At 33.6% G+C, this 23,755-nt stretch overlaps 1 protein-coding gene across 4 annotated transcripts in view; it reads left to right on the top strand.

The window, feature by feature from the left end:
* Positions 1-23,755, top strand: part of LOC130446574 (formin-2-like) — a 53,650-nt gene that overhangs the window by 23,011 nt on the left and 6,884 nt on the right. For 2 of the 4 annotated variants that reach the window (XM_056782919.1, XM_056782921.1), the window contains 5 exons: positions 4,631-4,806; positions 4,860-5,733; positions 10,081-10,107; positions 14,555-14,937; positions 19,585-19,794. In XM_056782919.1, coding sequence (XP_056638897.1) covers positions 4,631-4,806; positions 4,860-5,733; positions 10,081-10,107; positions 14,555-14,937; positions 19,585-19,794 — 1,670 coding nt within the window. The remainder of the gene's footprint in view (positions 1-4,630; positions 4,807-4,859; positions 5,734-10,080; positions 10,108-14,554; positions 14,938-19,584; positions 19,795-23,755) is intronic. The other 2 variants (XM_056782920.1, XM_056782922.1) reach the window with 1 other exon arrangement.

Here is a 23,755-nt window from a genome sequence, read left to right as displayed (position 1 = left end):
TACTTCTAACCTCACTTAAGTCTGTTCACTTACTTTCTACGTCACATTCAGTCATTTGACAACAAATGAGGCTTAGCGCGTCATGTAGGTATTTGAATTTATTCATTTTTTTATGAACTAATATACCGTAAGAAGAATTGAAAAATAGTTTGTGATTAAGACTAAACGTGGTTAAGGTATAAAAAAAGTATGCAAAGATCCTATTGAAAAATCGGTTCAAAAAATCAAGGTTTAGTCTTGATTTCCAGGACTTGATGCAAAAAATTAGTGTATTCGAGTCTTTTCTTTCACTATCTTTCGTTTCTGAGTTATGGACCTTTAAAGTTGCGAAATCAGAATTTATATTGTATATTTTCTAAATCGTACATTGGAACATTATGGTTATGTAATTCGTTCTATGGAAAAAATAATTTTACACTACTATCTAAAGGCCAGGGACAACTCATGCCTAATAGATAACAGGGACTTTTACAGGGACAACCTTTACAATTTGAAAACAGCGAAACTTATTTTTTAATCGATCTTTTAACAAAAAGATACTCTTTGTTTAACTCAATGAAATTTATGGTTTGGGAGATATGTAGATTTTTAGATCGTTGAACATGCCAAGAAAACCGTTCGTCATAAAGAAACATTCTGAAGAAAATTATCATAAATTGTAATTATTTATTGAAAATACTTATTGGAGATTTCAAAACCCAATCAAACATTTCTCATTGTACTGCTTACTGGATTGTAGAAAAATTAAATTGGTTGGCCTACAACTTTTCAAATTTAAATAAAAAAAAAACTCTAATAAATGTTCGAAATGTACTTCTACACACGTCTCGAGTCTACGGAGGATATTTCTTTGAGCTTGGAAGGAGTTTCCAAGATTCTGCTTTCTAGCGTCACAATGGAATTTTATTTTATCGATAGTTTCGCTTGCTACCGGCGTTGCATGAATCAATCTCTTAAGATATCCCTAAAAAAATGAATCCATTGTATTTAACTCAAGGGAACGTGATGGCCATGCAAGTGGACCTTCCCGATCAATCCACTGATTAGGAAATATGTTATTAAGATATGGGGAGATTTTCCGTCGTTCATGAACCACTTGTCTTTGCGAATATCCACAGTTTCTGACCATTCAGGTTAATATAAATAAAAATCGATGTTGAATTTATTGTTTGAATTGTTCCGTGAGGATTTTCATCTGCACATAAATATAAATGATTAATAAATTGATTAAATTGTCTCGTGTGAAACCAGCTTCATCAGTAAATAGTACTTTTCCAACAAATGTATCATCAACTCGTTGTTTATCTAGAAACCAACGAGCGTTCGCCAGTCTTGCTCCTGGAGAATCCTATGAATCGTAGTTTTCGTCACATATATTTCCATATTAACTAATCAATTCAAGTTAAATTAATTAATTAACGATATTATCCAATAAACTGGTTAATCCTATCGAGCTTTGTATAGAAATCAACCATATTCATAATTCCTTTAAATAAATTGATTAGATAAAAGGGATTTAGCGCGTTTTTAGATATTATCTCAATTAAAAGTTCAAAGTACCAAAACGAACAATTTAATTGAATCAACAGTTATTATAATAAGTAGATAATGGTCTTAATATTTTAGAAAATTAATGTATTTTATCGCGCGAATGCTTGGCTTTAATATATCACATTCACAAGCATTTCATTATTTCGAAAGACGCATGGCTTGCGCTAGATTAATGACTATCTTTCTAGTTGTTGTGTCGAATTTATCACATTTTTATATTCCTTTCTCAACATCGTTTCATCGTTTGTTTGTTTATCAGTGAATTCGCAAACTAGTGACACAATTTTGATTCGAGCTTTAAGATATTTGAACACCTCAATTCAATACGTCAAGGAAGATTCATTTCCTAAATCCACGTTTGAATTTTGTTACTGAAAACTGAAATATGAGTGTTGAACAGGAGTAGAGTTTTCATCAAAATCCTTAGATTTGTGAAGAACGTCATCAGGGATTTTTGAATGAAAATATGTTAATAATAAATTATTATTGCTTTATAATGAGATAAAGTGATTGGAAAAACTATAAAAATTATTTTTATCATTTTTTCTGGCTACACCATTAACAAATAATAATTGACGATCAACAGAAGTATTAAAACCTTAAAATTCAGTGTTATACAGGGTGTTTCTTAATAAGAACCGAAACAGAGCATGGAAGTCCAAAATATGACAATCTGAAACATTTTGCCTCTATACAAAATTGCATCCCAGAAAAGTTGGGCTAAAATTTTCGAAAAAAGTTTTTATCTGTCAGTTGATTTGAAGAATTCTATTTTCATAGTATGAATAGTTTAATTTAAAAACTGTTTTCACTTCTTACAAAACTTAAAGAAAATAATAACGTTTTTAAACATTACTCTTTTTATATAAACTCTTTTATTATATACGAGGGTTGCCTGAAGACTTTGCAAACAAAGAAATAAGACTTTTTTCTAAATGTTTATTAGTTTCACCTGTACCCTTGTATGATTGTAACTGACGTTTCAACGGCTACCAATTCGACAACAAAACCGGTTTCTTGCTTTCTTATAACAAAGGTATCATCACCCATATCTAATCTAGGCCTAGGTAACATAGATATAGTTCTACCTTCAGTGCATATTAGAGAAAAGTAACAAAATTTTTGGATATCCACATGACGTACTTGTTATGCACTCCATTGATGAACGCTAAATAAAACTTTAGTTGATCGTTTCATGTATTATAAAGACGTGTGAATTTGGCAGGTTTTCAATGATGGTTCTTAAAGTCACAGGAAAATCATTTAGTTTATGTGCGCACTAGTTTGATGATGCCAAATTAAATACTACAAGCTAAAAACACTGAGAAATATGCTTTTGGAGTAAGTTATACTAAAAATGAAAATATAATATTATAATTGATAAAAACTGGAAACCACGCTTTCAGTAATAATCAAACTAACAATTGAAAAAAAATTCTTGGCATAAGAATTGAATAATTAATGATTTCTGAAAAATATTCACAACGACTCACTTATACGATTGACAAACAAAAACTAAGTAACCAAAATGGTGGAAATTTTAGTGAGAAACTATCAACACATGTGCGAATGTATTTCCCAGCTCACATTATTAAGTGTTAACGTATTCAGGTTGTGGTGATGGTTAGAAGCTTCTCGCGAAACTTGTATATTAGTGGTTGTTGTCTTAAATTTGCTGCTTTATTTGGAAGTATCTTTTTACTGACTATTATTTAATTTTACATTTCTACCGGGATTTGATTAATTAAGGCTTCAAGAGTTTTTTTTTGGTACTTCTTCTAGTAAATTCGTATACTTCTCCAATTCTCTTTTTTTCTTATTATCCTAAACATCATTTGTGTGATTTTGATATTTGTTTTTGTTCTACGTTGCATTGTATTGTTATAAGATTCACTGGATAATATATTGAGTACCCAGTTCTTTTTGTTACTGTCAATCTTGAACTTCCGAGCGTATGTTCAATATTTTTTGAAACAAATAATAAACAAAGACATGTTTCCAATAATGTGCAAGGAATTGCTGAAAAGTTAAGAGTTAGCTATGAGTTCAGTTCGTTTAGTATCTTAATTATCATAATTTCCTTTTTTAAATTGATTAGAAAATTCTCATTTAGAGAACGAGTGCAGTTAATCGTGTCAGAGAAACAGAAAAGTGTAAATCGAGAACGAGCGGACAAGATGAATAACTTAGTTTGGATACCATTGTCAATCAAGATTATATAACCACTAGAATTTTATCTAGATAGAGTATCATATCAAGTTAATCTGTACTGTGAACTAGCAGATCAGATAACTCAATCCTTATTATCTAAAAGCGGAAGAGGTGTTAACTCAAAACTTTCTCCAGCAAGGGTACACTCATGGTAGTTACTTACTAACTGCCATGAGTGTTCAGATGAAAGCCCTCATGTAATAAATCCTCGACATTTCCAAAGTCACTTTTTAAGATTTTAATTTCTGGTGAAACAACTAACTAATTTTTTTTTTCCTTTATTTTACCAGGTGGGTCTTTTTGATTTGTTTATATAGTGGAGTATGGAATATTAAACTCGCGAATGTCATTCGACCAGATTTTACCCCAAACAATGCCTTTTTCAATTTATTTTCATAGTTCCGTCGTGTTTCCTGCTTGTAACTGTTTGTTACTGTTAGTATATCCCTTCACTTCAATGCGTTCGTTAGGGCTAAGGCGTCAAATTCTAGACTCGTCGGTCGTGGGTTCAAATTCCGTTCACGATGAGAAAAAAATAAGTTTTCTCGGTAAATTACTCTAGAATTCAACACTTTAAATTTTATTGTTTGAGATTTACAATATTAATAACTAGAAAAATTTTATTTTCGATAATTAAGCGAACTAATATAGTTCGAATGAATATAGTTTGAAAAAACTCAAAAAGATGCTTTCAAACTGCTCGAAAAAGTTCGATCACCTTCTACTTACCATAGTCTCATAGAGTGTATTGAATTTAGTATTTTCAAATCAACCATATGCAAAGAAATTCATTTTTGTTTCAACTTTGAGGCCCTTTAACTCCTCAGGGATACCAATAATCAACAATTACATAATTTCCATTTTTCAGGTCACATGCTAGTCAATTGGTGCTTATCAGAAGTCAACGAAAAAAACGACGTTAATAGAGAAATAAGCTGCCAAGATTTGAAGGTATTAGTGATACAATTTTGTACGCATCTATTAGCGGCAGGAGTTTTGAAACAGTTACCAGACAAAGACGTTCCCATGTACAACATTTTTAAGGTTAGTTTTTATCTAGTGAATTTTCTTATTTACTGACATACCGATTGTTTCAGCCTGATTGTATATATTTTTGGACGCACACAGAAGCACCGGCAGCTGTTCCTCAAACTCCCGGCAGACTTAGTATGATATCGTGGCCTCCTATGTCGCCACTAGAAACTTTTGCTTCTCCTTGCGATAACGATCAATTGAGTACCCCTTCTCCACCTACCGAAGACATTCTTAGGCCTCCGCAAGAGCTGAAAAATTCCGCTAGGGATGTAGAAATATTATCCCTCGAGGAAGAGATAAAACGACTCACGCAGGAAATCGAAAAATATAAGACTTTAATAGAAATACAAACGCTAACAAAGAATGCCGTGATAGATTTCGGATCTCCATTGGATTCGCCGAGTATCGAAGAAAAATATCCAGACAAATTTCCACCTACCGTAAATGTTTCGACACAAACCGAAATCGATTGTAAATCAACTTCAATTTCTACACAAACCTCAAGTATAGCAACGTGTACTTGCCATTCTGAATCAATTGATCATTTGAAAGATGAATCTGATGTATTTAGTACTGAGCAATCTCAGAAATACGTTACACCGCCACCACTTCCTCCACCCCTCCCTCCTCCAGTTACCACTGAGTTGACAGTACCTGTACCACCACCTCCTCCTCCTCCTCCTCCTCCTCCTCCTCCTATGCCCAATACAACCTCATCAGTACCTCCTCCTCCACCTATGCCTGGTATGCAATTATCGAATGGACCTCCTCCGCCACCTCCTCTACCTACTCCTGGAATGCCACCACCACCACCGCCACCACCTATGCCTGGAATTTCTGCTGCTGCTCCTCCTCCTCCTCCTCCTCCGATGAGTATTGGAACACCAGCCCCATTACCTCCACCACCTGCAGGGGGATGGAATTCGCAAAAATCAGGTAATATTTGGTTTCATCTCATGTAGAATTTATTATATAGAGTGGACTTATAAAAAATTTCACCAAGGTATTTGTAAAATCCTGAAGAATCTGGATTCTTTTCTAATGATGTGCTAGACATATCATTCTTGTTTCAAAAGTCTACAACTTGAACCTGACCATTCAGCACTTATTTATTTAAGATTTTGACTAAAATTTCATCCATTTTACACGCTTAGCTTTTGTTTATCAATCGTGTATGTGGGTCGTTCTGAAAATGAGCTGTTTTCTAGAAAAGCAATATGACTAAGCAAACCAAGAAGGAGTTAGACATTCTGCATCATCATTTACAAGCGTAAACTTTTCGGCAACTGAATTTACGATCATATCTTTATTTTTGAAGTATGATGAATACTACATAATACCAGAATGAAGGTTTTTCTGTAGTCCACTGTGTATGAGTGAATAAATCGGGCATATTGAATAGGTTCAGAGGATGGCATAAGTCCAATTTGCATTAAGAGAAAAAAAATGTAGCTTCCAAATGAATTTATTAGAAGAAAATACAGAAGGGATTCGAAAAAAGTTTACTGAAACTGTTCAAATTGATGCCCATTTCGATCAATGCATTTATGGAAACATTTTTCAACGGAGAAGCAAATCTAGCAAAGCATGTCGAGCTGTTCGCAAAGAGTTTTTGAGTTTTCATCAATTGCAGTTCGGAGATCGGGAAAGGTGCGTGGTCCTCTTGCAAAAACGCGTTCCTTGAGAAGGTTCCACAGAAAAGAATCACAAGGTATCAGGTCACATGACCGTACGGGTCAATCAATTAATCTTCTTCTACTTATCCATTCTCCAAAATAAATACTTCAGTACACATAACGCGCAGTGCGTCGAAGCTCCATCCTTCATGAAATAACGGATGTTTACGAGTGTTGGATCGTTGTTTATTCACCCACGTGAATCTTCGAGAATTTCCAGATAATTTTGATCCGTCACGTGAACCTCAGAAAAGTAAAGATCCCACGAGACCTACCGTCTAGATATCTCCCCACCCACACACCCCAGGCTGTTTTAATTCTTCTTCAATGAAGACATGAGGTTTGTGGTCGTTCCAGTGGACGAAATTATTATCAAAGGTTGCTTCATCCGACCACGATACCTCCTGTATGGATAGCTTTCCACCCACACATCCCAGGCTGATTTAATTCTTCTCAAAATGTAGAAATGATGTTTCTGGTCGTTCCAGTGAACGCAATTATTATCAAAGTTTGCTTCATCCGACCACAAGACCTCCCGTATGGATAGATTTCCATACACACAGCCCATGCTGTTTTAATTCTTCTTTAACGTAGAAATGAGGTTTCTGGTCGTTCCAATGAATGCAATTATTATCAAAGGTCGTGTCATCCGACCACAAAATGGAATGCTGGAACTGCGGATTATCCTGACTACATTCCAAGTATCCCGTTTTTAATAATTTCTGGTACGTCTTCTATACTGTTGAACGATTTGTTAGGGGCGAGTTGGGAAATTATTGTTGAAATTCAATTTCGTAGTCTTCGTACTCAACTAGTACGTGTTATCAGGATACAGACACAACTGTCTAAAGCACGATCATGCTTCGTTTTAATTTTTCTCGATAGAATTTCCAGATTTATGAGCGTTGCCGGACTTACGCCGATTTCTGTATTAAGGGGAAACAGCTTCTTCTGGTAATTGTGACAGAACTTTTCTCAACTATTAGACACTATATCTCCTCTATATATTTCTAGTTTTCTATTCCTTTTTATTTATTTTCGTCATTATATCAGTATAATACTTATGGCGTATAACCATGGATTTTAGTTTTTTTCACATAGGGACAAAAAATGTGGAATGTCGCCCTTGCTCACATATATTTATATGTTAATGGTCATAATGAAACGCCTATTAATAAACTACAACCACGGGTCTAGTGGTCTATTTTGATAATTGTTTTCAGTTGAATTGGTTTTAAGATATTTAGTGAAATTGATATCCTTTAAAACAGTTATAGCTTTCTAGCTTCATTTCTCTCTATAATTTTGGCTCGTGTCCATTCATAAGTGTCAGTTATTTTGTGAAATTTCTCATAAATTCTAAACCAAAAGAAAAATTTCTACCAAATTTTGTTTCCTTCATGATCGGCTAAAATTTGATTCTGATTTGTCCAGACTCTATTAAGAACGATCGAAGAATTGAAATACAGATCTACTTCGCGTAGTGCTAAACATACAGAGTGTTTGAGCACTCGATGCAAAAAAATAAACTTAAAAATAAGTTCTGATTTTGCTACTATAACTCAGATATTAGGAGTGGTATGAGAAAATTTTTTTCATGTCTAAGCATCATCTAGGCTTTTCATTTTGAATATTGAGTATCTTGCTTGATGCTCATCGGTTTGAGGTACTTTGTCATATAGCAGTAACTTAGATGGTCCTTTGAAGAGGATTTTAGTGTCTCGAAAAGCCGGTGGTTTTAACCACGTTATTAGAATTGTTCAAAACTGATTTTAGGTGCTGACCAATAAACAATATTATTAACATACATTTAATTGAAATAATTGAATTCAATTATTTTATTAAACGTTTTTTAACTCTGTAGTTTTTTCTTGTACTCGCTAAGGAGATTTTTATGTTGAAAAGTGATAATTTTGTTCAATTTTTTCTATTAAATTTTGTTGTTGATGTATAAAATCTTTTTTTTCACTCAATTGTTAACATATAGTAGTATACAGGTGGAGTAAATGCAAAGGATATGTTCAATAATTCACTAAAAATGTATAAAAAGATATAAATTTTGTTAAAAAAACAATCATTCTAACATTGATTTATGTTAATAGCAGACTTTCCCTTCTCACCGAACTTTGGTTTTGGTTAATTCTGAATATAGAATCGATTCAACTAGGTTCCGCTTCCTGGGTTCTACCATACGTCAAGGTTACTCAAAATTTTATAAAAAATCCTCAAAATTTCCTCGAGGCTTCTTTATACTAAAATTCTAGCTCGTAAACTGAAGAAACTCATCTTCTCCTGGCATTACAGGTATATATTTGGAAGAGGTCTTCGAATTATTAGCTTTCACGAAACGAGCGCCCAAATTTCATTTCCAGACAGCCCAAGTCCGCGTTTCACCTAGCTTTGAATTTCTTTAAGTAGCTAGAAAATATTTCTTATTATCAACATTTGTTTCAATCCGATTGAGGTACTTCCACAGCATGTGATTTGAATGCATCAACCGCTTCTTCAGGTGTAGAAAAACTTTGATCTCGCAATTTATTTTTGATTTGTGGGAAAAAGAAAAGATAATTTGGTGCCAAACAAGGTCTGTAAACATTTTTGTATAAACTGATGTGTGAGAGCTCGCACTGTCGTGATTGAGAATGATTCGTCTTCGGCGATTCTTTCTCTGATTTCTTTTTAACACTTCTGGCAAACAAATGCTGATGTACCATTCAGATTTGATCATTCTACATTGTTCTTACAGAACGTCGACGACGTGTCCAGCTATTCTGAGAGTGCTTCGTGCTCGAACAAATTTTATTGGATTTGACCGTACAGTCGATTGTTGTTACGATCTTGCATCAATCGACACGAGTTTGTCTTTGAGCAATTGTTAAATTTTGTGGTATCCAATGCGAACAAATCTTTTTGACAGCCAAATGTTCATACAAAATTGAATATAGGCGAGTGAAACTAATGCCCAAGTATGCCTCAATCTCACGGTATATCATATGAAGATTTTTCAATTAGTGTTTACTGGCACAACAGACGATTTTGGACGACCTTCACGAAATTCATCATTGATGCTTCATCATCAAAAATCGAATTGAATTTATCATACTGCTGTTGGTATAATCCACAACGAAAGTCATAGAAAATCATCGCACGAAAATGTTGTTCAAGATTTAATTCTATTTTTTGATCAAGATGAATGTTTCAAGTATCTGTAAACTACTTAAATAGCATTCGTATGACAACTCGTTCTGAGTACGTTCACACTATCAAACTTTGTGATGCCAATGTCTGAATTGACATATTCAGATCATATTTGGCAGCCCTTGGTGACTGAATGAAGGGATGAATTCACAGAAACTCCGAAACAAAGAAATTCATGCATTTGGTGTAATTTTGAACTTAAGATCGTGAATTATAGAACAAACTAACAAATTTACTCCAATCTTGTAAATGTAGTATGTACTTTCATTATTTTTTATTTCTGAAAACCATACATTCAAGTAATTTTTACGAGAATGACGATAACCACCATTTCATTTATGTTGTTTTTTTATATTTTCTAAGTTGTAGTACTGAGAATGCATCTCTATACCCCTTTATGTTTAAATAGAGATCCCCACCGCTCCGATAGGCTTAGGTAAGGCGTATTTTTTTTTATTTTTCATTTAAACCGCTTGATTTGCTTTTGGCATCATTCACAAAACTATGGAACTCTTATTACGAAATATACAGAGTGTAACGAGAAAGTAGGTCATGAATTTAATTTAACTATTCCTCACGACAGTACCTGTACCGGTAGAGATGATTTTATTAACAATGAGAACCAATCATCAAATAAATCATGCAACAAATCTAATAATCAACAAATTAGATGAATAACTATGTAATTAGTGGCATCCTGAATGTCGTCCATCATTTTTTATAGATGTCGCTGTCCGTCGGATATGACAGAATTTTCAATTTCTGCCATTGAAATACTTGGTATTGTCTGTCGTTTTATTTCAATGGTCCCACAAATAAAAGTTAGGTCTGGAGATCTGGGTGGCTAAATAAATGAGCTTCCACGTCCTATCCACCTATCAGGTTGTGGTTTATCTCAAATATGTTGAGATATATGGAATAATGTGTCGGGCAACCATCATGTCGTGAGAACATCTATGATTTCATGTATAAAAAATGGTGAACGACATTTTTAACACCTAGTCCTGTCACTAATCACGAAGAACAGAAAAACGATTAAAAAATTTGCTCTGAATTCCATATTTTTCAATAATCTCTCTCTAGTGGAGTACCTACAAATCTGAAAATAATTTTCACGTTTTCCCTATCTAGATGTTGTCAATTCCATGATTTTTTTATTCATATGATGCATAAAAGACTAACTAGTCGAATATGGAATTATCTACAGTGATGATGTAAGGAAGCTGAAACTAATCTACTCAGATCAGAACTTATAAAATACGCTTTTGACGAAATATCCCACGAACACGTGGAATTACTGTCATTGGATTGTCACTGTGCAATATTTGCTACAAGATAAAATATGAAATTATATAAAAAGATATAGAAAAAGCTTAAGACGAATCACTTTGTGTCGCCTTTCATACTGAAACTGAAATTTTTAACTAATAATGCTTCTAAATGTTCTTGATTTTAGGTCTTTTCTGTTTTAATTTTGGTTTTTTTAATAATTTTTAAAGGGCAGATCAAAATCTGACGTTTCGACTTTTCTTTAAGTCTTTATCAAAATATTTAAAATATATCAAAAGTCGAGACGTCAAATTATCTTCCAAAAATTATTAAAAAACTAATTTTAAAACAGAAAAGACCTAAAATCAAGAACATATAGATGCATTAATATATAAAAATATCTTATAAATGAGAAATTAAAGAATTTTATATGATTTAATTTATGACCCACGTTTTCGTTACAATTTTCATCGTTCACTCAAATATTTTTTATGTTATAATTAAAAAAAAAACAAGTTGTTCTACCTTTTTTTGTGTATATTGCTTAAACTAAATATAATGAATCTTATCTGGAAGCTGCGCTCGTTTTGGGGCCCATAAACACCTAAACGAGAAGCAATCAAAAATACTGTGGATCATGTTTTAATACTGCAACCTCCAGAGTACGTATGAGACCTACCATCTAGCAATTTTTGCGTTGGCTTGTTAAGGAGACGTATTATGTAACTAGATGATATGGAGTTCCTTCCTCATCCATACCTGAATCGTCCAATCATTTTCTGTTCATCAAGAAGAGGAATATTCTTGCCAAGATCCTGATATTTCTTAGATACGCAATTAAGGTTGCGAAGGGAGTTGATAGAGTAGTCCTATAAACAAAAATCCAATCTTTCATTTCATGAAACGCTTAGACAATTCCGAACTTAAGGGGTTGATCCAGTTGAACTAGCCTAAAAACTGTCCCTTTTTTCCCGTTTCGCAGATCGCGCTTACTTCCAGGTATTGAAAGGTCGCAAGAGGACTTTGAATCCGTAATAAAAGAGACTCTCTCAATAAAAAAAGGATCAGATAGCTTAAGAATCAATAATAAACTCATATAAAGTAGAAAGAAGATTACAAATGAACCATTTTAGTAAACAAAACTGAGCATTGCGTCATAATTTAATTCGCTTTCGTCTTCATTGATAGAAGTTACGACAAACATGTAATGACTGTTCATACAATGAAATCTTGGTCTATTTTTCCTTTTTGTCACAAAAGGCACAGCGTTGTGGAAGTAATGCTTTTAGTCCCAAGACACGCCTAATTTGTTGATTTATAATATTTGGTATATCACAGTCAAATGCTCCTTTGATCTTATTATAAGCTACAATTTAATGAATACCTGATACCGATACCTGCCTTTCTTTGGTATTTATGATACTAACGTAGCAGTTTGTTGAAAAGCAAATATGCTAGGCAGTGCAGGAAATCTTTTTAGAGGTTTTCAAGTAGCTGTAATGTTTCTTATATATTGGTTCACAAAATCTGGTAACGACGTCTTTTGGTGAGTTGCAGGTATAGTATATAAGGTATATGTTAGCAAGGCCATCGGGCTGCTTGCTAACATATACCTTCAAGTTAACGGTACAAAATATCTTTGCGTTCACCAATGCAAATACCTTCAGACCATATTTAGCAGGTTTCTTCATATTCCACGGAACGGTTCTAGTTTTTCATCTATGGTAAGGTATTTAAAAGGAATATATGAAGGTCACCATTATTATTTTTGTTCAAAAATTCATCAAGATGAGGACAGAAGCCGAGTCCATGCTTTAACTTCAAGTAAAATAGTTTTGGAATTTCTTTCTCTTTGATAATTCACCTGTTTCGCTTGTGTGTGTTGATTGGTATATGTAACAATGATATTTAGAAAAGTACCTGGAAAAAATCCCAAATTCTTTCGTTAAATTGAGATTTTATTTCGGTGTTATTCCACGGCTGGAAATTTTATATTTAGACCAAATGTAGTGCTGTCTTTGCCAATGAACGCCGGGTTGATATTGGGTTTAGTTTTACTTTTGTCTTCTGATTCCAACATGTCTTCCTTGTTGTTAACAACAATTTCTGGGATTTCTACATTGTCTTCTGACTTATCCGAATCAGCATCCAAATCAGATCTGTTCCATCCACAGCTAATCTTGCGAGATGGGGAGGTATATTTGTCACATAAGCACTTGAAGTTTCAATGAATATATTACATCACTCGCCATATAAACGAGTAAATCCAACGAGAGATTCGTCGTTCGTGATATTTTCATGTATATAACATACTTTTCGAGTTATTCGCGATTCAAAATATTTTTGAGCGTTCAAACCTATTTTATAATGAGAATTTTGAGGTTAGGAAAAAAATGGAACCTTTTTTTCACAGAAATTTGTGCTCAAAATTTTTTGTCCCGACAGTTTGTGTCGAAGTTCTCATAATTTTCGAGTTATCCGCAATTCAAGATGTTTTTGAGTATATGAACACATTTTACGATGAAAATTTTGAGGTTAGAAAAAACGCGTACAGAGCAATGTGTAAAAAATTTTGTGCTGCACATTTTTTATTCCAACACTTTTGTTCTAATTCCTCGTAATTTTCGAGTTATTCGCCATGCAAAATGTTTTTGAGCGTTCAAACCTATTTTATAATGCAAATTTTAAGGCTAGGAACAAATACCTACAATACTTTTTTATATAAAATTTTGGGTTCTACATTTTCTGTAACGGCAGTTTTTTTCGAATTCCTCATAGTTTCCGAGTTATCCGCAATTCAAAATGTTTTTGAGTATATGAACACATTTTACGATGAAAATTTTGAGGCTAGGAAAAATTCGTACAGAACAATGTGTAGAAAATTTTGTGCTGTATATTTTGTTCCAATTTGTTCTAATTCCTCGTAATTTTCGAGTTATTCGCGATGCAAAATATTTTTTAGCGTTCAAACCTATTTTATAATGAAAATTACGAACAAATATCTATAAAATTTTGTGTTCTACATTTTCTGTAACGGCAGTTTTTTTAGATTCCTCATAGTTTTCGAGTTATTCGCATTTAAAAATTTTTTTTGAGTGTCAAGCCCCAAAATTTCCAAAATCCATGTCCGTTATTTTATTAAGGGCTGCTAGACTTATTTTGTATCCCAAAACCTCCCAGAATCTATAAAATCAAATCCGCCCAATTTAATTTAAGGTTTTTGCTCAAAATCCCTTAATTTGACTGTACTACCACAATACATAATGCACGAGGGCTATCCGGCCGCAATCACTACACGCACCAAACAACTGCACTAATTTAATAATTAAGTCAGACCCCCCTCTCGACCCCCAAAAGGTTAAAATAAGCGTTTTGAATTTTTAATTGTGGCTTAAATATAGAGAGACGCATTTTCAAATAGTGTATAGCCTGTTGGCTTGGTTTACAAGGTTTTATAAAAGGTTCAACGAAATTTGTAGGATAAAAAACTTATCCATAGAAAATGTTTATAGTTAAAAAGTAAAAGGTAGAACAACTTGATTAGTTTTATAGCTTTTTGCTAGCAACCTAAACTAGAAATTATTCTTTTCTCCAAGTATATCTTTCGCTTTCAGTCTTAAGGAAACCTGCAGTAACACCAAAAGTACCAATGAAACCTCTATATTGGACGAGGATTATAGCACCAGCTGATGAATGCGATGGACAAGAACATCGACCGAATGCCCTATGGAAAGAAATCAACGAAATCCCCATAAACGAGATTCCGGAATTCACTGATTTATTTTCTAGACAAGTGATAACGAAAAAACCGACAATTAAAAAAGAAGATAACAAACCTAAAGCGGCGGCAGTTAAATTATTGGATAGTAAGAGATCCCAGAACGTTGGAATTTTAGCACAAAGTCTTAAAGCAGATGTTCAGGAAATAGAGAATGCTATTTATAATTTTGATACTTCTATTATTGGATTAGAAGCTCTTCAGCAAATATATGAAGTGGTAAGATCCATTTACTCCATTTTATTATAATTGAATGGATTAATTATTTATTTTATGTAAAAAGCAACCACAAAAGTAGTTGGAGTGGTGCCTGCCGTCTGGAGGTACCACTGCATATTTATATCAAGCTTCCGTATAGTTGCACTTCTCCAATGCAATAAGAAGGAATATGCTTGGATGCCGAGCTCCAAATGTGCGAACCTTACTCCAAAGATGGACGAATTTGGGTCTTGTTGAGGAATGAATATATAGCTTCTTGGTCTTGAAGAGAGTTTCCAAGTTTTTGAGAAGCTGTCTTACCTAAATCGACCACGTGACTATGCTAGGACATATTGTCTCCAACCTCAACACTCAACAAGTGAATTTGCGGTGAAGGTGATATTTTATGTTCAGACAGAACCAAATCCGCAGCGGCAGTGCAAGCGTTCTTTATAAAGACAGCAACCTGCGTCTTTGCTGCAAAAAATTAAATCAGAATGCTTTCATCTCACTCCAGAATGTTTTCAAGATTGGTATATAGATCGGGTTCGCAGTTTTGTCGATATACAAGAGAGAGATCGAGTGGTTGATAAGATGCATCGTTGGGGGACATCATATGTCTATCGATAGCGACTTGGATGGATCGCTTTTTGAGAAAGCTACTAAGCCAGTAGTTGAGTGATGACGATAAACCATACGATCTTAATTTATTTAGGAGGCATGCCAAACCCTGTCTCGGGATTTCTCTCTATATCTCTGGTTGATCTATGTTCACGAAAGCCGTATCGATGGTCGCTGACGATGTTATTAGACTTAATATATCTGAAGATTTGATAATTAGTGATTTTCTCCATTAGCACCTTAGGTTGGGACCTAATCAATCGGACGGTAGTTGTGAGGAACCGCCTCCTTTCCTTTTTTGTATCAGTTTCCAGTTTCCAATCTGCAGGAAAGAGAGTTCCTCAATACAATTGGCGATATTCTATCCGGACCAGTGGCTTTATTGATTTTCAAGCTTCGAGAACTTTTGTCATATTCTGCTATGAATGAACCAATTCCAGGCAGACTGGGTTTCAATCCAACTGGTCCGTCTTCTCTTTTGCAGTGACTGCGATTAACCCATCCTCTCCAGTCAATAAGGGAATTTTGTTACAGACCAAAAAGACCTATATCCGTTCAGGCATTTCAGAAGTTTCTTTTTCATTATCTCATTATATCCTTAAAAGGAAAGCATCTATGCAGGTATTTCTCGAGAAAACAAACTTTACATAATTTTCGGCACTAGGATTTGAACGCCCTTGCGATAAGCAGCATTTTAGTTGTTGACTGGTCTAATGAAGTTTTTATCAGACCATGAATTCTTGTTTGCAAAGCACTTGAAGGATTGAGGAATATAGGCTTCCATACTTGCCAAGATTACTCTCGAAATCTCGTTTGCACACACTGAGGGGTCATTGGGATTGAAACAAACATCATTTCAAGAGAATATAACAAGGAAACCATTTGGTTGATCCATAATGCCAAACTTTATATGGTCAAGGTGGTTTAGATTTCTAGTTCACATGTTGCTGGAATCAATTTGTGATTGGATTTGATAAAAATCTAATTATTTAAGTAATTACTCAGAAAGTCAAAATGCGAATATTATTCTTATATTTTGTAATTCATTCACAGTTGCTTCAAACTTTAAACGTCTTATACTTGTCTTTTTCCTCTATTTTTCCTTGCATAATGAATCGTACCGTTGTCCCCTATTTACATGACCGAAGTACTTCAATTTGCCTGCTTTTACTTGTTCATTTGCGATTCTATCTGTCCATGATATTCGTAGTATTCATCTCAATATCCACGTTTCAAAGGCTTCCAGTTTCTCCATTATTGCTTTGTTTAAAGTAGCTGCCTATTTCTTCAGTTCTGTCTTTTTTTCGAATTTATCCAAATCCCTAGATATTTGTATTCCTGTCCTTTTTCAATGTGGTTATTTCCAATCTGTAACCATGCCAGAATACCAGAATCAAAGTGATTAAACAAGATTACATGATCTATATGGAGCACAGGAGAAAATGTAGAAGATGCTCAAGAGAAGGAAAAAGCCAACAAACGAAGTTGTACAAACGAAAGGAGTCACCAAAGACGTATGGGAAAGATACTTCAGGAAACTTTATAACACCGAAGAAGCCATATGCATACAAAACTACTCGACAAATCATCAAATATCACTGAACCAACAATAGGTAATGGTAAAAATAAAAAAAAAAGCCCCCGGAGCACACCTCATCCCAAACGAACTTCTAAAATATGCCAGTCCCGAGCTAGGTAAACATTTAAAAATTCTTTATAACAAAATTTTAGAGACATCGGAAATATCTACGGAATGGCACAAAAGTATAACTATTCCTATATTTAAGAAAGGACAGATGACGCACCCAGAAACTACGCTGCTGAACACAAGCACGAAATTCTTCACTAGCATTTTAAAGGAAAGACTTGAAACACCAATAACGAACAGGGAAGAACAACAAGGTTTCAGACGAAAGAGATCCACGACCGACGCCGTATTCATTATTAAACAACTAAAAGAAAAATTGATACCAGCGTATGTCTGCCTCGTCGATCGAACCAAGGCATTTGATAGGGCCCGTCTCTTCGACATCATAAATATACTGATATCGAAAGAAACGCCAGACACCATGGTAAGAGCAGTCCGCCGTATCAATACGAGATACTGAAGAGATACCAACACCAGGAGGCATCAGGCAGGGCGACAACCTCAGCCCATTTCTGTTTAATCTCATAATGGTCAGAATTATAGAAGAAGTATCAATACTAAATATGGGACACCGAATGGGACAGAATAAAAGAATCAGCAGTCGAAGATGCAGCTATTTTCGCGGAAACGCAGAACGACCTACAGAGACAACTACACAAATTCTGCCGAATCAGCCAAGCGATGAACATAACCATATCCAAAGAAAAAACGAAAAGCAAAACCTTTGCTAAAGAGCCCGTACGATGTAAGTTGGTAGTTCAGGACAAAATCATCGAACAAGTCTCACAATTTAAATACATGGGCATGGACCTGTCGAGTTATCACGACCCAGTGAGGGACCTAAGAAACCAAATCAACGAAGCGTCTGCCATATCGAGATGCTTGAGGCAGATAATATGGGCGAACGAATACATGCGAAAGGATAGCAAGTTTATGATCTATAAGACTTGTATCAGGCCAATCATGACATACAGAATAGAAACTAGAGAGGAAACCAACAATATGAAAAGCATGCTTCGGGTAGCCGAAATAAAAACGCTCAGGACTATAGTGGGAAAAACAAGAGTAGATCGAATCAAGAACACTGACAAAGAAAAAGATATTGGTACGCCCACGTGAGAAGAGTGGAAGAGAGTAGACTGCCACGCATCGTACTTGAAGGGAAACCAATGGGGAAAAGAAAACTCGGACGATCACCTAAGAGATGGATGGACAGCTGGCAGTCAACCTCCCAGGAACTGATACAAAACTAACAGTTCATGAGATCTTAAAAATGAATAAGAAGAAGAACTATGCATTCTGATCTTGCATTTTCTAGAAGTGCATCTACTTAGTTTTATTTAAATTCATGTTAAGCCCATACTGCTCGCTGACTCTTCTTAACTTTTCTGTAATTCTTTGAAGGTCGTCCGCTATTAAGACTGTGTGGTCAGCTTTTTTTATGTTATTAACTGGGACTCCATTCACTCGAATCCCCGCTTCCTTTGTACTAGTGCTTCCTGGATAATAACTATGCAACCCTGTCTTACCCCACGTTTTATATGTATTTCTTTTGTTAGTTCTCCCTCTATATTCATCTTTTTTATCTGGTTATGATGAGGTATTACTATTATTTTGAGGTCTCTGTAATTTATTTGTTTTTCTTTCAGTATCTGTGTCAATTCTTCATGTCGGACTCTATCAAAAGCCTTCTCGTAATCAATAAAGCACGTATGAACTTCTCTGTTAACATCAAGGCATAGATTTGAACTAAAAAGGGCATCCCGAGTACCAAGTCCACTTATAAAACCAAATTAAGTGTCATTCGTACCCTCCTCCAGTTTTCGATAAATTCTATTGTGTATAACTTTCAAGAATGTCTTGAGCGTGTGATTAATTAGTGATGTAGTCCGATATTTTACGAATTTTCGGGCATTTGTTTTCTTGGAGATTGTTATGAAAACGGATATTAACCAATCTGAATAGTATTGAAAAGATTTGCCAATAATTGGAATTGGTCTTCCTCAAACAATTTAAATAGTTCTATCGGTAGTTCATCAGGTCCAAGTGCCTTGTTTTCCTTCATATTTTTCAGTTTGATTCTTTCTACTTTTAAATCTGCTAATCCACATTCCAAATTTCTTGATTATGATGTTGATTTTGCTATTCCGTTATCATCAACAAGTTGTTTTGAAAATGATTACAAATTTAGGAACGAAGTATTTTGAGTTGCAACTTCAACTGTAGTGTTTCTAAGCCTACAAAAACGGATATCGATCAATTAATTATTAGAGCGACGAAATTTATGTCGATAAAATGCCGTGAGAAATAAAATAATTCTCTTAATATGAGTAATATATGGTTTTAAAATTAAAATACTTCCTTTGAATATTTTTATCATAGTTTGTTTTTATTTGTAGAGGGCGAATGCGGAGGAGCTGGAAATGATAAAATCACATTTGGAGTCATCGCCTAAAATTCCTCTGGATAAACCTGAACAATTTCTATATGAATTATCGCAAATATCAAATTTTGCCGAACGAATATCCTGCCTTATGTTCCAAATCGAATTCGATGATTCTATTAACACAATCAGTCATACTTTGACCAATATCAAAACAACCTGTGATGTGAGTAGATTGACAATTTTTTCATATTTGATTCATTTCTATTTACTTACACAACATTTTAAGTCATTAAGTCCCGGGTATGGCACACGTCAATGAGATAACACTTTTTAAAGTTAACACTATACTATGCGAGTTAAAATTTAGTTAAATTTAAATCATTAGATCCAAGATTGAATGACTATATTTGTAGTAGATGAGATTATGCACTGCTAGTTATAGTTCTTCCAATATCAATTGCAGATTATAAAAGCCTTTACCGACAATTTTGTTTGATCTACCATAGGCGTAGATACCTCATTTTATAAATTTATCATATTTAACAGGCTACAACGGAATATTATATTATAAAACGTAATAGACGAGTAAAATGTACCTGCCTGTAAGGGAGTTTGGTTTAAACCGGGTACCAGACGTAAACTGAGACCTTTTTGGTAGTTTTTTACATCTGACTTAAATAATCTTGTCGCCATCGCACAATCATTGACGATTCGGTTAGCGCCATCAGTTTTTTGTGTTTAAAACCACATGCCAAAAAAATTTGACGTAATGTTTCTGAACTGGTATAATTGTATTCTGGATAATTTGCCAGTTATATAAAGTATGAATTCTCCTACGTATAAAATCTTGAGTAGCTTTGTCAACTGATTTCAGTTTTTCTTTACATATTTTTCTGTTTTGTGATTGATCCACAGCAACCCTCTGGATAAAACCGAACAATTTCTTTATAAATTATCGCAAATATCAAATTTTGACTTATGTTTCAAATCGAATTAAATGTTTCTATTAACACAATCAATCATACTTTGACCAATATCAAAACAACCTGTAATGTGAATAGATTATAATGTGAATAGATTAATATTGTTCATATTCGATTCATTTCCATTTACTAACGCAAAATTTTAAGTCATTAAGTCCCGGGTATGGTACACGCCATGCCATACCACTGCTTCAAGTTAATACCAAAGTATGCGTGTTAAAATTTAGTTAAATTCTTATACGTGACTACTCGATAAATGGAAAATTGATTTAATCTAACCAAATCAGCAATTCTTATTATGATTGCACTATCAGATTGCTGAAAATTTTCCTTTTTCTAACATTCGAATATATTTAAAATAACTTGCTGTGTTTGTATATCTAAATCTTTATTATTAAATTAATACCTGTCCTCATTCTCACTTTACTGTACAATTTCATTGTCTTCATTTGCCCATGGTCTAAGGAAACGCCATTTTTCTATTTAATTAAAGAAATTTATGAATCTCACCAAGTAACGCCACTGCTTATCGCAGTCTGTCTAGCAGGAAGATTTCGAAGAAATTGTGTACATACGGCTTCCGACAACTTCGGCCAATAGAAGTGCGTTTTTATGAATTATTGATTATTTTTCGCATAACTGTATTCTGCAATTGATATAGGAAGAACTATAATAGGCAAGGATGCTTCACAAGCAAACAATGACTGGTTAAGTACTATATAATATTATACTATCAGTAACAATAGATAAAAGATTGTATTCTGACTTGAAATATGGTGAAAAAACCACTGACTATGCTGAGGGTTCTAGAATCTTAGACCAGGGTAGAAGCATTTGAAAATAATGATGGAAAACAAGGAAAATATGATGAAAATTGAAGGGAAAATAAATTATGGGCAATCTGAAGTTAGGTAGAGGAAAGGGGTGAGTTTTTAAGGATACAAAGTACAAGTTCTACAAAAAAAGTTGAATAGCAAAGTTATAAGTAACAAAAAATTCAACAACTTTTGTATTTTTTTTATATAAACCGGAAATTCATGTGGAATATTTTTGGGTTTTTAATTCTCATCTTTAGCAAAGACTTTTTTTATGAAATTTTGTGGAAAGTTACTTTTTTATGTCCCATACACACTGAAATTTATTTGATTTGAAATATTTATTTTTTCACGTTATATATCAAAAAGCACCCTAATTTTCAATCGCGAATTCTCCCGTTAAAATATCAGCCTCTTTAAAAAATCATTGAGACTTTGCTTCGTTTAAATCTCTATTCCCTGATGGTATGAAAAATAGTTAACATGGCCATGGTTAACATTCCAAGAAAAGGCAAAAAAACGAAAAAAATTCGGATTCCATAATTTTATTTCATTTTGTACTTAGGTATTAATTAAAATTTTACACTTGTAACTTGGACATAGTATAACTTGAAACGACTTAAATTTTAAACCAGTTCTACTAATCGACTGTGCTTTGTAGCAGTAATACAAAAAAATTGTTTCCAAGTCATTAACGTAAATATTTTTAAAATAATTGAGTGAGATTTTTTGCTAACGGCAAATGAATGTGGATAAGTGGTGTTTTTAGTTACATCTTGGGACTATTACATAATTTTTGGCGTATATATTGATGACAAAAAAATGGAAGATTTAAAGTGTGAATTTTATTTAAAAAAATTATTTATTTTTTTTATTATCTAAATGTAGAATTTTTTTATAAAATAAAAAACTTTGTGATGTTTTTGAGTTTTTACAATTTCTTCTTAAGCTCTTAATAAACTCGTCTTTCGAATCTGTTATTTTGTTATTTTTTCACTGTCTGACTGTGCTTTGTAGCACTAATACAAAAATGTAATTAATACAAAGTTTGTGCTACCCACTCTTAATTTATAACTTTTCATAACTGCATTCAAATTTTTGCAATAATTATTTGAATTTTTTCTGTGTGAAAATTTCAAAAAAATGTATCAAGGTATAACAGCCCCCTCTACTTATTTTTAACATGGAATCTCACATTTTAAAGCAAAAATTTTTATAAATAACTAGAAATTGTACATTAAAAAAATTTAATGTGATTTTTTTTCATCTTTTTTGCCTTTTCTAAGAAAATTTTTGACGGTAATGGTAATATTTTTGACACCATCAGAAAGTAGATATTTTAACAAACAAAAACCTCATCAACTTTACAAAAAAAGTTGATATTTTGACGGTTGAATCTTCGTTCGAAAATTAGGGTGCTTTTTGGATATTATGTCAAAATAACGTGAAAAAATAAATATTTCAAATCGAATAAATTACAGTGTATATGGGAGATAGAAAAGTAGTTTTTCACAAAATTTCGTATGAGAAAATGTTTTTGGTAGAAGATAAAATAACAAACCAAAGCTAGTTGAATTTTTCACATAAATTTTGAGGTTATGTAAAAAATGTATACACAAAAGTTGTAGATCTTTTTATAACCTACCACTTTTTTCTATGAGACTTGTAGGGTTTGCCGAAAATCGAGATAAGCCGTTTTTAATCCTTAAAAACTCGCCCCTTTTCCTAATGGACCTCATACCGCCCGTAAATTATTTTTTATCTCATTTTTATTATATTTTTCTCCTTTTCCAATTGGTTTCATCCAACTATTATTTTTTTTATTTCAAAAATGATCGACCACGTCTATTTCCCAGTTTTTCATGGCCTTAAGTTTTCGAACATTGCGTAACTTGATGGTGAAATTGAAGATACCAGAAGGCAGTATATTTATTCATTATGTTCCATGAACATTTGCCCAAAAGAAAGCGGCGTCAGATTTGGGTGACGCTTTTGCTTGCTGCTATTCAAAAACAAAGACGCTTCGACGATTCAAAGCGCTGTTGGAACTCTTCAAGTGTTATAAAAAGAAAGTCTGCGACACGAGAATAACTAAAAACGAAATTTTTCAATTCCAGTTGCACGTAGAACATCGACTACTATAGTAAAAGTCGTGGATGGATGAACTCTGGAAGCCTTTCTGGAAATTTTTATATGTCACAAAACTAGAAGAGTCGAAGAAGGCAAAACTGCATTTTTAAAGACAACCATCAATTTCATTCCATTTCTATTTATCTTGCAACCTGAAAAAACATTTAAGAGGTTGAAGAGTCATGATGGAGAATGAGATAGATGAAGCAATTCTTTAATTTTTTAAGAGCGCTACAAAAGATGAGTGGTTTCAGGC

This window comes from Diorhabda sublineata, chromosome 7 (genome assembly GCF_026230105.1).
Source record: "Diorhabda sublineata isolate icDioSubl1.1 chromosome 7, icDioSubl1.1, whole genome shotgun sequence".
In the NCBI taxonomy this organism is placed as follows: Eukaryota; Metazoa; Arthropoda; class Insecta; order Coleoptera; family Chrysomelidae; genus Diorhabda; species Diorhabda sublineata.
Note: the sequence above shows the minus strand (reverse complement) of the source record. Positions and strands in the feature narration are given on the sequence as shown.